Here is a 15,153-nt window from a genome sequence, read left to right as displayed (position 1 = left end):
CCTATCGTCTTGCAATCCATTTGCTGGAAATCAGACAGGTGTATTTAACAAAACCTTTACTGTGATTTGGATTTTACTTCAGAGTCTATACGCTTCTTGAAAGACCTCACAATTTGAGCTGATCACACTTTCACTTATGAAACTGGAGCCTGTTGCTGGGATCAGCACTTTCTCCAATAAGATCAATAGCCTATCCTGAACAAGCCTTTTACACTCACTGCATAATGGTGATGAAGACAGAGTACCTATGGAGAAGAGGGGAAACAGAAACACCTCAATCCGGTGTTAATTCCAGTAATGTTCCCAAATACAAGGCATACCAACTCATTTAGTATGAGCCTTTGACACCAGGAGGGCGGTGGGACAACTGTTAAATCGCATGCTTCCACTTTCCAATCTACCATGATATGAAGACTACAACCACTACCTATAAACTAGATCACAAATAACTAACTTACACCATTAACAGATAATTTGAAAGGGAATGATATCAGCCATGGGTCACTTTAAGAACAATTTTACAGTTAAGAAGTGTCAGACAAACCCCCAAGTCTCACCTTGCTACTCCTCCATAATCCAGGCCTTCCTCTCCTCGAAATTTCACCATAAGCCTCTTTTTCAAGTCCTTTGGCCTCATCTTCATTATCTGACGGTAGGATTCCTGTGTGTGTATTTTTACAAGTAGATATTTTATTTCCTTCCTATAATTAAGTCTACTAATATGCATTACTGTAATACATAGATTGTTACTCAACTACAGAAAACATTAGTCTGTGAAGCAAATTCCAAGGACAACTCTGTAACACTTCATGGTATTCACTACCTCTCTGGTGAAGCAAATTTGCTGTAATCAAAGATGAGTTTTACTTAACTCTTGAGTGACAACAGCTGCTATTAGTAGTAGAAAGTCAATCAAATACCTCAAATATTTCCTCTCTGGATACTTCAATGCGACAGTGACCAGCCTGTGGTTGCTGAAGAGAGAGCTCATGTCTAAGAACTTTCAACTTTTGTACCAAGTCTCTTTCATATCTCTGTGCAGGCAACTCCTCACCATCTTCTAGTGATCCCTCATTTGGAGCTGGCAGAGGCTGCTGGCTCGGCTCTTTTAGCTGGCATTGATGACTTTGAAAGAAAAGCAGAATATTTATTCTAGAAGCTTAACAATAAGGAATATGTAAAACAATGATGGAAGAACTGATTAAACTTCTCCAAAAGGAACCTGAAGTGAAATGTGTATTCAGCTGGGTAACTTCTATAGCATCATTACTCTACATTCAGGGACTTAAGGAATACAGATATTTACAATAAAGAGTTTCAGCATTTTTCAGATCAGTTTTTACATAGCAATACATTGTGGAAGGCTGTGGAGCATGATCACTGAATGCTGACTGAGCAGTAATTAAAACGTTTGTGTGGTATTTCTCCCATATGGAGACAACTTTCAAGAGTATAACACGAAAAGAGACCTCTAATGGAACAAACAACAGCTTTATAAATGGAACTACCTAACAACCACAATGAATTTTATTCCAGCTCCATGCAAAATAAGGCTGGGGATTCTTGACACAGTAAAAGTACTGCATCTATGGTTATTAAAAGAGAAAGATGTACCTGTCCCAAATAGTTGCAGCTCCATACATTCAAGTCTCCTTAGCCATCAGTGCTTTATTTGGATTGTGGAGCAATATTTTTTAGATACAGAGATTCCCCAACTGGCTTTAAGCACAGACAACTCATATCCAGGAAAAAGTCTCATCTTGCGCTCAACAAGCACTGCCAAGCTGCTTCCAGGGTCAGTTCTGTAACAGTTCAGCTGCCTTTGCATGATGCAGAGCTTGAGCTTATTAAATCCTGCTAAACCCAAACTGGCTGTGCACAGCACCAGGTGACCAGACTCCAGCTGGCTTTATATTCCTGTTGTCTGGAGCTCAAGGGAACATGAAGCCAGTTAAGGTCTAGCATAGCTAGCACAGAACTAGAACTGCTAATCCAGACAGGCATGAGCTGACTGCTGTGGAACCACCTGGCAGTCCCTCTACCCCACATCCCAGCATTTCCAGAACTGCATATTCGCTCCAGCACAGCTTGGGGAAATTTTGTCAAACCAGCCTAAAGAGATTAGTGTTGTGCCAAAATAAGCAAGCCCGCCCTTAAATCTGAGGGCTGCAAAGCATAGTAAAAACATTTTTGAAGAGTCTCTGCCAAAAGCTTAGATAAAACCAGCACTGAGAACCAATGCTCGGACCCTGACTAGAGCATTGGTTGCATCTGTTCTCCAATATTGTTATCATGCAGTTTTTCAGCTCCTCGTAACTCCCAGACTATACTTAAAATTGGACAAAAATAAAAGATTTAAGAATCCAAACTTGACATGAACTATTTATCAGGCAAGGTTCTTACTTCATGATGTGATGTAGTCGTGGATCTGTGAATTGTGTGGTTCTGTTGTTATGATCTACAAAATATATTCTTCCTGAAACTGTACTTCTAACTTCCCAGCCTGGAGGCAAAGGTCCTAGTTCATCACAATTCACACTGTTAAGGTCTCTAAGGAGAAAAGCAAACAAAATGTTAAAGCACTTCTGAAGTTAAGATGAGACCAATTTACATTAAGGGGAGACGGGGGAATGAATTTGGTGCTCAGTGATTCTAGGCTATCAAAGTCTTAGGAAGGAGAGAATAGCTATTTTAATGCTGTCTTTTTAGAATCCTCAATGTAAGCAGTGCAACTCCCTATGTATGTGTGGTACATGCATAGAAAGGTAATCAGCAAAACACCTTCTGTCTGTGGAAAGCTTGGAAAGTAACAAAGCCATACAGCTTAAAAGTAACTTCAATATGCAATATCATCATTTAGGTGATGACAGGGCTTCTGGGGGCTGTAAAACGAGGAAGAGACATGTTTTCATAGCAAAAATTTCACGGAAAAATTGCCATTAACACTAACGTGATCCACATGCAGAAAACTAAACAATTAACCAAAGGCCTCTGCACCAACCACTGTCTCCAAACACCCAGTAAGTTAAGAGGCTAAGGCAGCCAAATACTAAGATCACCTAAAAAACCAAAAATGTCACCTCTTTAATTAGACAAGGTTAGAATCATAACTATTTTACTGATAAATCATTGAGAGTACGACTTTACCAACACATTCACCCCTTTCATCCTAGATAAATTTTGGGTATCACTCTACGTGCTGCTAAAGGTAGCCACTCACTTTCAGGTAGTGTTCAAACTCAATACGTAGGATGTGCTTACACCTAGAAAATTGAAAACACTTAAGGCCCCAGCCACCTAATAGAGGAAAACACCAAGAGTGACAAGAAAAGGAAGGAAGGAAGGAAACCTGAAGATTATTTTTAGACAGAAAAGCTATTGTTAAGTAAAGTATTCTTTAGACCGCTGGCATGGATCCATCTGTTACCCAGGGTTGAAGACACGACTCTATATATTTCCTTACCTAAATCTAACCATGCAACATCAGTATAAATGAGTAAATGGAGAGGCTTTAGAAAGGTAGAAACACTTTGTACACCAAAGGCTTCATTAGTGTCCCAGTGAGTATAAGCCAGCAGGGGATACACAGGCAGACAGACAAGCCTTTGTTAGGCTCCTTAAAGAAGATTATGGTTGTAACCATTTGTTTCAATCAGCTGTGCATCTGAAAGTACTGTAGAGATCTGATTACATCAAGTTTTAACCTACATCTGTGCTAAATGCCAAGGTTAGGTTTTGGCACTGCAAGTTGGTAGTATGAAAGCCACCTTCAACTATAATAAGTGACCTGTGACTCACAAGATACTGTTGTGTCCACTTACTTTGCTGCTCTTGAAAACCTGGCTCAAAGGTTTGTTGAGAGAAGTAGCAATACCTTTCCTTAGGCCAACCAAAACCACTTGAAGAAGAGACAAGGCTTTGGGTGCACAAGCCTGACATGAGTGACGTGAACGAATGAGCATTGTAATTTCTTCTTCCAGCGATACTAGCTAATCTAACATCAGCTATTTTCTCTCTCTCAACTTTAGTTTTCATATCCTTCCATATACTGTGGTTTTATCAACACTTCTGCCCACACTACTTTATATCAGTTTTCTAATATCCTGTATTGCATGCATGTATTATCCAGCCAGCGCAGCAGCTGAAGGAGTAACAAACTTTGTGTTTCACTCTTGAATCTGGTGCGCAGGTAGTCCAGTGAAACAGCCCAGATTCAGAGCTCCTCAAGGAAGAGCGCCAGACCTTAGTCACAAAGACCTGGATTAACTGCAGCTTAAGGTTTAAAGAAGCTTTACTAAATTAATCATGTGCAGGATTCAAATTTTCTAGCTGCAAATCATTGGTCTAAAGCATGAAAAACCCCAACACCACTTCAAGTTTAAAGATGACAAGTAATCTCTGCTTCAGTTATACATGAGTGAGCACTATTAGAGCAAAAGTTACAAGTTCAATACTCAAGAAACAATGGTTTTAAGAAAGTAGTCACTTTTTTCTTCCATTTGCAGTCCACTGTTTTCATACAAAAAAGAAATTTAGGTAAGATTCAGATATCTGTAGCTTCACCAAAAGTCATATCGACATTTTAGGAATAATTTGTCAAATGGGAATTCCTGGAGGACTACATATTTTTTTCCCTTTCATTTTACATGATTCACAAGTAGATAACTCTCTCTTTCAAAAAGAGCAATCGTTAATGTTTGGTGAAAAGGTAACTAGAAAGATCCAAAACTACTCCTCTGCTCGTAGCTCTCCTTTTAAATTTAGACAGGCCATTTAATAGATTTTTGCTTTTAAAGATTCAGCCTACTGCCATAGACACCCCCCCCAAAAAAAAACCAAAACAACAACCCAAACAAACCCCCAACTTTGTAACTATAAGTACATACCTTGGTATCCTAGGGTCATGCCATGTGCTAACTCCAGTCTGTGTGTGCAAAAAATAAACCTGTCCCTGTACCGTTGTTCTTTGTTCTATGAAAAGGGAAGACAGATTATTCTTAATTACAAATCTGAAAAAATCAGAATAAACAGTTTGTTCAAATCCATTACCATATTATCTTTCTGTCAGAGCTAGGAGAAAGTACTTGAGCCATCATCCTGATCTCTTGCAGCATAGACTGTTTTGTCCTTAAAAGCTGTCTTCGCAAATTTACTTGACTACACATTTCTGTGCTCTTTTTGAAACTCACAAATCCATGCACCAGTATGTTTTAGTTTGCATTTTTATTTTTAGATTTCAAGACAACCCAAACCCCCAAACTGGATTTCTTTACTCCTAAATTTGGTGTGCTCTTTTCTGAGATTTAAATTCTCCTTAATCTCACCCTCCCTAATCTTCTGTACTACTGGCTTCTTTGTTGCTTTTATATATTCCTGATCTTTTCTCAAATGTGGGCTCAAACCTACACAACATGCCAAGGGGGAAGGAAAAAATAGCATTACTGCTCTAGTTTAAAGAGCTCTTTACATTCGTTCTCCCTAGATACACAGCCAAGATTAGCAGTGAATTTTCTGTAACAGCATCATACCACAACCTCATGTTTAATTTACCATCAACCCCTCAGTGTATCCTGGCGTAGCCAACTGCTAATTAGCCAATCTCAAACTCCCATCTGCACTGCTTAGTTCCTTTTCCAAAATACAGACCATTAGATGCACGTGGATGCTGCATGTTCTAACAGGTAGACCACATCTATATATTAAAATGGGAGATTTTTTCTCTGAAGTCTTTTGAAAAAAACTTCAATTTTATAGTTCTGGAAGACTCTTACCGTAGCCTTCTGGTAGGTCAGGCGACTGGTGACCATGCGGTCTGTTCTGGGGTGTTTGTACATGACCTCTGACTTCAGGAGTCCGAAGTCGCTGTGCCTGAAGCCTCTGATCTTGACTGGGGGACTCTACGAAGCGACAGTTGCCTCCCCCAGCAGCCCCCGTAGTGTCTGTATACGGTGCTGGTTCTTCCATAAAACAGCTCAGCGGCCTTCCCGGCCCGGAATCTTCATAAACCGTTCTGAAAATGGGGAAACTTCAAGAGTTTCCATCACAAGAGAAGTGAATGCAGAAATAACTGTTTCTCTCTCTCTCCCTCCGTTACCTGAAGTACTGCAACTTTTAACCCAAGATATGCCACTTTCTTAATGGTTTTATCCCCCACATTTCCCATGGAAGTGCCAGAAGCACTGGTAACAAAAAATATCAAGTCCTATCCAGTTTAGCTTATTTTCTTCAAGTATCCAGCTACAACCTTACTACCTGATATGTATTCCCAGACAATATATTAGTCACACTGATATTTAATATTTTTAGTGTTAACTACATTCTTTCCACATATAAACTATTCTTCTAATTAAGTGTAAAGAAAACAATCCTTACCCTTCATTCTCCAAAAGCCCTCTACAGTCTACTACAGAACCTCCTGTGCCTATTCTGTCCCGTGTCTGTAAACTGACTGAAATAAAAAAAAACAAACACAAGTTAATAATAAAAGAACAACTGTTCCCTTAAAAACAACATAAAGACAAAACCCCCACATTTTTACAGGGTAAAATATTAAGGAAAGCTATATCCTACACACAAGAGCACACCACTTACCAAAACTCCTTCTATAACCCTAAAGCATTACTGATTTTTTTAAAAAGGGAGAAGCAAAACCAGAGGCATCACCCCCTCAAAACTTAAGCTGAGCCTATTTCTGTAAATATCAAACATGTCAGGTTCTACATCTGTGTTTCATGAGGATCCAGAAAGCTAAGCTGGAAAGAAATTACTCACCACTAGATGTCATCATTACGGTGAAAATTTGGGGTTTGCCGAATACATGACCATATCAATGAAAAGCTTGGGTTGGGTGGGGGGCAGCAGAAGGTGGTAAAATGGGGTAAATTAGCCATAGAACTAGCACTGACTTGTTGAAATTTGAAAATCGGTTACATGAGTCAAAGGTATTAAAACAGCAATTTGCAAAATTTCTTTAACTCTTCCAGACCCTCTTTTCCGGGTAAAATTCTCTTTGCCTGTCACCTTGGTCCAAATGCAATCAGTTTCACAGTAACATTTACCCTTCCGGAACTGCATTAGAAACCTTACCAGATGCATTCGCTCTTTTTAATATTGTTTCCCATTATCAACTGAGAGAAAACAAACTCCTACAGAGCAGTACAATGAAAATTTTCAGGTTATGTAATTTAATCCCATTAAAGTCAGAAGAAACAACACAGAAAAGGCACAGAAGCAATAATGACTACAGGTTTGGTTTTTTTAATACAACATTCGTCCAGATAGTGTATTTACTCAAGATGATGAACATTTAGCTGAGAGGATTCTTACCCACTATTTGGCCTCGTACAGCATCGGTATCTGTGGGATTTAGTTTGCATAGATCCAAACGCTGGTCTGCAAATGAGAAAAGGGGAGATTAACTAAACACCAGGGGTGGGTGGGAATACTATTCACCACTCAGATACAAGGCACTGAAGGTTCTTGATTGCACCAGGTAGAATTGCTCTTACATCCAGTATCTTTTAGCCTGCTGATGGCATTGGAGAGGAGTCGGACACACCCCAGGAAGCCAGCTCCCTGTTTCTTGTGGATTTTTTTATGGTTCCATACACTGATGGTTATGGAATCTGTCTTCCCAACATATCTAGAAAAATACATATTAGAAGAGTAATTATAGAAAAAATAACCTCTTTTTACTCCACAGAATTTATGCTTTATTTGGTACAAATTCTGATACATTTTAGTGCATTGGTCATGCTGCTTTATTATCAATACAGAAGTGCTTAAGCCTGAAATGGTGTTATTAATGAATTACTGCACTATGATTTCACACAACATGTTAAATTGTTACTGCTGCAGCATGAATTTAACTACAGACAGCCTCATTAAAAGCTATGCAACAAGCTGATTAATGTACAAAACTTTTAAAATTTATGTTTCTAATAATTTGGAAAAAAAAAATCACTACAACAAGGACAATCTTTTGTAAAAGCTGGGCTGCACTGCTCCAATAGAGCTTACTCTAAGCAGTTGTGCTGTGTACCTGACACACAAATATTTCCAAATTCAAATGCCTAAAAGCAAAGTACCACTCCTTTATTAACAGGTAATTTCTTGTTGCAAAAAATCAGTCCTCCTCAGCAACTGTGACTCTTCTTGCTAACACAAAGTGAAGCTGCAGTGCCAACCCTTGCATTCTGTTTACTAGATAAATCCCTGGAATATTTTTTACTTATGACTTTATCAACAACTCACAGATCATAATGCTGGTTCCATTTGGGGTCCAGTGTGTTCTTCACAGTGTCAGTTGAATGGCACTGACCTGACCCATCAACAACTATTTTTGCAAATGGGTCAGGAAGTCCTGTAGAAGGGAAAAGGTGCTATGAAACGTAATACTTTTTGGATTGTTCTTCCAATATAATGCTATCATGAGCTCCCACTTGTGTCCCGCCCCCTGTCAAGAAAGGAAAGTTGCCATTATCCTAAAACTATTTTAGTAAATCCAAAATAGGGAATTGAGTTCCTAATTAGATAATGTACTTTTGTCATACAGATTGGTATCTGCCATAAATTGTTAAAGTTTTTAGAAAACAAAAGGTTAAACGTGCTTAATTTAACAGTGCTTAAGTAACCCATGCATACTGATAAGTAGTCATTCTTATTCAGTCCTTAACATAATATGGAGACTGCAGCACTGGGATATTTTACTCATACCCTTGGCACTCTTCACAAATAAAGCCCCCTTTGAGATTGATGCTCTTGGTATCCCACAACACAGAATTGTAAGCAGCAACCTGCCTGCGGTGTCATCAGCCAGACTTTCAACCAGAATTTGAGAGTCCTTGGTCTTTCTAACCCTAGAGTCTATGCTATCTAAATACAATACAGGGTAACGTGTACTCATGTAGTAATGCAATGTTACTGCAAGAATGGAACGACAGAACAAATGACATACATAGATGAGCTACGACAGTAATGCACAATCCACAAATAAATCTGATTAATCAAGAGCAGAAAGTTATACAATTAGGGCATACTTACTGAAGAAATCTTTCTTTGCAAGATTCTTGGCACATAATACTGCAAAACAAAATATCAGATAAAGAAATCTTAAAACCATAAAAAAAAACTTTCCGGCAATCATACCAGCTACAATACTACCTGATCATAATTCATAAAAAACCCAGCCAAATATTAAATGTGAGCATTGTTTTTGTTAGATAAAAATTCACATAAAGAGAAAAATTCCTTTGCTGCTTTTGTTCTATTGTTACAATACACAGAAGATTTAATGAACGTCCCTCTGTGTTAAAACCTCCTAATTTTCTATACCACATACTTACACAAATGCTAAGCCAGATTTTTGTTGTTGTTGTTTCAGAACCCACCCATTTTAGAATAAGGACTAAGCAGTTTCTGAACCAAGAACAGTTATGGGGCTCCTGGATGAGACCTCTATGCTAAGTCCCATGAAACACAGTGCAACCTCCTGCTCTTTGCACACAAAAGGTACATGACACATCGTAAAACAAAACATAGGAGGTATGCTATAACAGCATAAGCAGTTTGCAAATACAAAAAGGGTTTGTGGCAAGTATGACAGGACCTCACTCAAGAGAAAAAAAAATACACCGGAAAAAAAATTGCATCAAGATGTTTTCCTTTGAAAGGGCCACAAATTAGACATCATTTTCCTCTTTCCAATTCTACTAAATAGCACAGTAGTTTAAGCAAAAATTAGATCAGGAAACTCACATCAATCTCCATTTCTACGAGGTCTATTACCAGCTACAATAAAGACTTCAATAAGGACTGCTGAGTATGATCTCAGCAATCCAAATTGTTCAGTATCCATTAAACTCTTATAACAGGCCAGGAAAAATAACTACAGAGCCAAAGATGAAAACATTAGAGCTCTAACTTATCTAAAACTAGGATCCAAGAAAGGAAGATAACTATAAAAGACCTAACTATTTTTGAGGTAGTCTCTTTCCCACCCAGTTCTGATCTTTCAGCATGAGAATGAATGCTCAGAAGATACTCAAATGGCCATTTCCCCTGGTACAGACCATTTCTCCTCCTCATCTCCATCACACCTTGCTCCTGACTCACACTCAGCCTCACCTTAACCCTATACTGGGAAAAGTGAAGATGCGGTAGCAAAGATATGGCAATTTTTTTTCTTTTTTTTAAACACTTGTAGTAGAATTCCACCTCTCAACTCCAGAGCAACGTTCCCCACCTAACAGCTAACAGAATAAAAACTGCCTCACCTCACGTCAAGCAAACAGACCAAAGTTGTCCACTCTTTAACCCAGATGTTCATGGAAAAAAATACACAAATCCTCCGTCTTAGTAATAATTAAAGCAGCCACACCAGGAAACTATTTTTAGAATGGATTAAAAATTACTTATTTCTTACATTGGCAAACTGCATAATCAGAGAAAGCTTCTCTTGTATTTTTTTTAAACAGCTGACCAAAAAAGAGAAGTCTGCAGGACTATGGCAATTCAATTTGAAACAAAACAGGATTACAGAATTGCCATCCGCTGTTCTATGGAAGCACGACAGGGCAACCTTTAATTTCCTCTTCCTGTTGCGAGTGCTTCAGAAGAAAAAAATACCAGAAAAACAGGGAATAAGTACAGGTAAAATGAGAACTTGTATGTTCTGGTACTAGCGAAAATGACTTTTAAGCTCCTGTGAGTGGTGGAGCTTTTCTTTTTTTAAAATCAAATAAGTCATTTTACTTCCCCATCCCCAATTTTAAGAACACACTGAGCTGGAAAAGTATGCCATCTGTAACTATCTGCATATAGTCTGACTATATAATTATTACCTTTATTCTATATTTCAGGTGTGCTTTCTAGAGCTAACTAGCAGCATAAGTTTCTAAAGCTATTATTGAAGAATTATATTTTTTCATTTAACTCTTCTGCCTCTGCCACAGGCTTTCGGTTTACAGTAGATGAGCGCAGCTGCCAATTTTCCAGTTGCAGCCTGTGAAACCCTCAATTTTAGGTTGCAAAAATCATTACTCTTTCTTGTAAGAAAAATATTGGCACAACAGCTAATAGCCGAAATAAACCTTTATGGAGCAATCTCCAGAATAAGGCTGCCCGAGATGGGCCATTGGCTCTGTTCCACTATGTGCATATTAAACCCACTAGAGCAAAAAGATATTGTCAAGTGCTCTATCACTTAAAAGCCATAGATTTCTAAATTCCAGTAAAGAAACAGGTGACGAAGGTCAGCAACGGGAGACTTGGACGTGAAACCACGCCGTCGGCAGAGCAGACTGCCCCTCCCTGCTCTGTGAAGCTGGGTATGCGCCAGATTTGCTTCTTAAATGCATTGTCTCCAACAGGACTTCAGCAAGACTGCTAGCAGGATCTGACCGCTGTTACTTCAAGCCCAAAACCCGTGAACTTGGGTAGATTTAGCTACAAAGGCTTAAAAAGTTATCAATTTTATCCCTGCATCAGAGTCGGTGGAGGAGAATGGGACGGATACTTATCTGCAAACCAGGCAACTGAGACACGCTTTGCACAACCCTCCCTTTTCCTACTTTCCATCTTTTCCAAAGTGCTTTTTCTTTTCATTTTTCTTTTTAAACAAGAAAGGTTTAGGGCTTGTCAGCAGGAGCAATCTCCCCACATTTGCTGCAATGTTACAGAAGGTACTAATTCTCCTGACTTGGGCATTTACATTCTGCCTTCTCAAAGTCAACCGACTTGTTTCAGCTTGACATAGTATTTGTTTATACTCCGCTCTGGATTGCTGCACAGCACTGAAGAACTATTTTTTTTAATACAACAGATCCCAAACAACACTGAAACAATGTCTTTACATCTAGATTATAATATTTATAAAGGGATGGGAATGTTTTTTTAAGTACCTGACATTATTGAGATAATTTCAAAGGCCAAATTAGCCAGCTGGGTAAAGTACTAGTGTGAAAGCATATTTGGCAGGAGGTGAAGAAAGGACGAGCCTTATACAAAGTGAGTATTCACCCTGGGGATGTCTTCAATGCAGATGTAACTTGAGCGAGTTGAGCAGTTCCTCTGCCAGCCCCCAGTTGTCCACCCTGCTTCCAAAGCAGAAATGAATCATCTGCTGTGGTTCAGGAGGTGCCGCAGGAGCAAGCTACAGACGGGTGTAGTAAGGCAGGCACAAAGTGGCACCAATGTCTCAACAACCCAGCCGAGAATTGCATCAGAAAGCTGCTGCTTCATCATTGAGACACCTATCTCTGCAGCAAGACCAGCATTTTCAGAAAGGAGCCAGAGAAAGACAGCCTGGGTGAGGAACCATTTCAAACATCCCCAAGTAAACAGACCCAGCCTACAAAATCAAAGCCTTCGTGGCCAAGTTCTTCCTTCTAAATTGTCAGCGCTCAAAGGATGGCTGCTAGTCTGCAAGAGAGTCCTCACATTGCTGTCTCTGCATCAACACCGGATTTATTCACACACACCATGCCCCATCCCATAGCACACTGCTGAGATGCTACAATGATTTTCAGCTGCATGGTGCTAATACGCTACAACTGTTTTCAGCTGCACAGTGTAAAAACTAGGTAGGCGTGTTTTGAGACCTAGGGGAAAAAGAAGGGGGGGGGGGGGGGGAGAAAAAGGTAAGCAATGAAAATATTACGTAGGTCCCAGCCTGTACCAATGCAAAATAGCAGGCAAACTTGCACCTGGGACTGTATTCATTCACACTTTGTGAGTTAAAGGTAAGAGCCTCCTTGCTCAAATTAAGGACTTTTACACGTGGATAGGATCTGAGCTAACGATGGCCTTCAATTTAGTACTCAGGTTAATTCTGAAGACAAGACAAATCAGCAGTACGTCCACATCTTCCTTAGGAGAGGAGGGGGGGAAGGTCATACTGAACGATGCTAGCAAATACACCTTTCAGCCATCTTTGGCCTTCCCTTTGATATTCCAGGTTAATCATTTGTGCTTGTACAAACAGGCAGCTAGATTCCAGGATACATTCGTTTTGTTTTCTGACAGAAGATAAACACAGGCCAGCAGGCTGATGACGTAGAAAGGACTTTACTTAATATTTACTTCTGTGTAGACCATCTTTAATCATAGAGATATGTAGCATAATCATTAAAAGCATTACAGGTTGGTTGGTTTGTTTTAAGATATAAGCAAGAAGCAAAGAACAATGAGGCTTTGGAAGAGAGGGGAATAAAGATCTTGACATAAAATGAAACCAAAATTACTGCATACCACTGAAAAATAAAAAAGGCTGCAAAGCAGGTCAAATTTGATGCATCCAAGTAATGGAAACATCTCTGCTAATGCTTCAAAGTCTGCCTAGCTTTTGACTTGTGAAGCTGGTAAGCTGTGTTGGAGGTGGGGTTGCTTCAGCTCTACTGTATGACAGCAGGACAGCCCCCTCTGCACGCCAGCTTACAGGCTGGTTTCTACAGCAAAAATCCTGCCATTCTGAAAAACAATTTTCAAAAGGCTGCACGGCAAAAATAATGTGCTTGAAGTGTAAAAAAGCCTCCAAAAAGAAGAAAAAGCAAACATCAGCTATTTACCATATGCTGCTCTAACACCCCAAAGCTCTGTGACCCACAATTAAAATCTTTGCTGAATCTGTTATGTGGAATCATGTCTCATCCAAAGGGTTTGGTGTATTTTGTGGAAAATACTCTGAATACCACAAGCCAGCTCTCCTGAACTGCCTTTATGAATGACTCTGCTTACCGTTCCTATTCTCTGCACATAACTTTAAATGAGACTTCACTGCAGATAAACGTCTGTTTTTATTTCTACTACTAGGCAACCCATGAAGATTTTAAGTGTTCTGCTTTTTTTTTTTTAAGGGTGATGATCATTTTTATTTGGTAGGGTACAAGAGAAAGGGCTTATTGGGAAAGGAAAGATGGCTGAAGGCACCAAGTGTGTAAAAATGCAGTTTCTTTACAGCTAGCTGAAATATACCACTTTCACAATTCACAAATTGGAGTTTAAATTGTCACCACAAAGGCCAAGGTTTCTATTCTAGTCCTTTTTTTGTTTGCTTTAGGAATACTTTTGGTCTTTCTCTTCGTCTGCTTGAGACTGAAATGCATAAATCCAGACTGCTTTAACTTCTCAGTAACCAAATCTGAATCACTGCAGCGCCTAGCATGCAGAGAAAAGACAAACAAAACTGAAGTCTTCCGTTACATTTGCCAAATAAACCAATTAGCTGTACAGAACTAATTTTATACAGACGTGTACATTGAGTGGCCTTCACTAACAATCTTAGCATTATGATGCCAACGAGATTTGCAAGCTGACATGTAAGGCAACGAAAAAAACCCTGAGACCCCTCAGACTTCAGGACCAGCATCCATCTTGCCCTGACATTGGAAGACTCTGCCTGAACTCATGCTAAAACAGACCTTGACTACCAGATTAAAGCAGTGCTTCATTAAAAAACCTCAATTCTCAAAGAGCTGCTAGATTTGATACACGAAGCCTTTTTGTGGCCCTTTTGTGTAGGCTGCAGTAAAAATCAAAGCCTCTTTTCAAGGCATGCTTTCCTCGTGGGTTGGAACTTGGCTTCATGTAGCCAGTTGCAAACACTAGACAACTTTGAAGAGATCTTCAAAAAACCACACACCCAGAAAAAGCCATTTTTATTAGTCCATTAACATGTCATTAAAGTATCTACTTAGCCAGGAATCAAAATTCCGTCCTACCTAAGCAGAAACCAGTCACGAACAAGAGTCAGTCCTCGTAGTGCAAACAATACCAAGTTGACAGAACAGAAGAGTTTCATCTCCAGGATTCCTAAGAATTACTCAAACTGAAAAATCCTCCTGGGCACTGACCAACAGTAAGTCTTCATATACACACCAGCAAGGGCTGATTTAGCTCGCAGTAACATAAGTCATTAAAAACCAGCACAGGACTATTGGAAGAACAAGACTCATTAAATTCCCAGTTAACCGAGACCATGTGCAACACAAGACCAGTAAAGCAAGTTTAAGAATGAACTGACTGAGATGTAAAACTTGGAGAAACACTAAGACTTATGGAATAGGTTCAAGAACTTTGCAGGGATGAAAAAGGGAGATCAATAGGAAGCTGAATGAATGCTGATGTACAGAATCAGAGAAAGGCACACAAATCAGA

The 15,153-nt window shown here is 39.4% G+C and overlaps 1 protein-coding gene across 5 annotated transcripts in view; it reads right to left on the bottom strand.

Moving 5' to 3' along the window:
• Nucleotides 1-15,153, bottom strand: part of SMURF1 (SMAD specific E3 ubiquitin protein ligase 1) — a 47,390-nt gene that overhangs the window by 10,791 nt on the left and 21,446 nt on the right. For 2 of the 5 annotated variants that reach the window (XM_075059008.1, XM_075059009.1), the window contains exons 2-11: nucleotides 9,043-9,081; nucleotides 8,254-8,362; nucleotides 7,509-7,642; nucleotides 7,327-7,392; nucleotides 6,373-6,448; nucleotides 5,772-6,025; nucleotides 4,887-4,971; nucleotides 2,404-2,550; nucleotides 921-1,125; nucleotides 558-661 (exon numbers count right to left, since the gene is read on the bottom strand). In XM_075059008.1, coding sequence (XP_074915109.1) covers nucleotides 558-661; nucleotides 921-1,125; nucleotides 2,404-2,550; nucleotides 4,887-4,971; nucleotides 5,772-6,025; nucleotides 6,373-6,448; nucleotides 7,327-7,392; nucleotides 7,509-7,642; nucleotides 8,254-8,362; nucleotides 9,043-9,081 — 1,219 coding nt within the window. Of the gene's footprint in view, nucleotides 1-557; nucleotides 662-920; nucleotides 1,126-2,403; nucleotides 2,551-4,886; nucleotides 4,972-5,771; nucleotides 6,026-6,372; nucleotides 6,449-7,326; nucleotides 7,393-7,508; nucleotides 7,643-8,253; nucleotides 8,363-9,042; nucleotides 9,161-15,153 lie in introns of those variants that run through there. The other 3 variants (XM_075059011.1, XM_075059012.1, XM_075059007.1) reach the window with 2 other exon arrangements.

The sequence above is a fragment of the Buteo buteo genome, chromosome 27, assembly GCF_964188355.1.
Source record: "Buteo buteo chromosome 27, bButBut1.hap1.1, whole genome shotgun sequence".
In the NCBI taxonomy this organism is placed as follows: Eukaryota; Metazoa; Chordata; class Aves; order Accipitriformes; family Accipitridae; genus Buteo; species Buteo buteo.
Note: the sequence above shows the minus strand (reverse complement) of the source record. Positions and strands in the feature narration are given on the sequence as shown.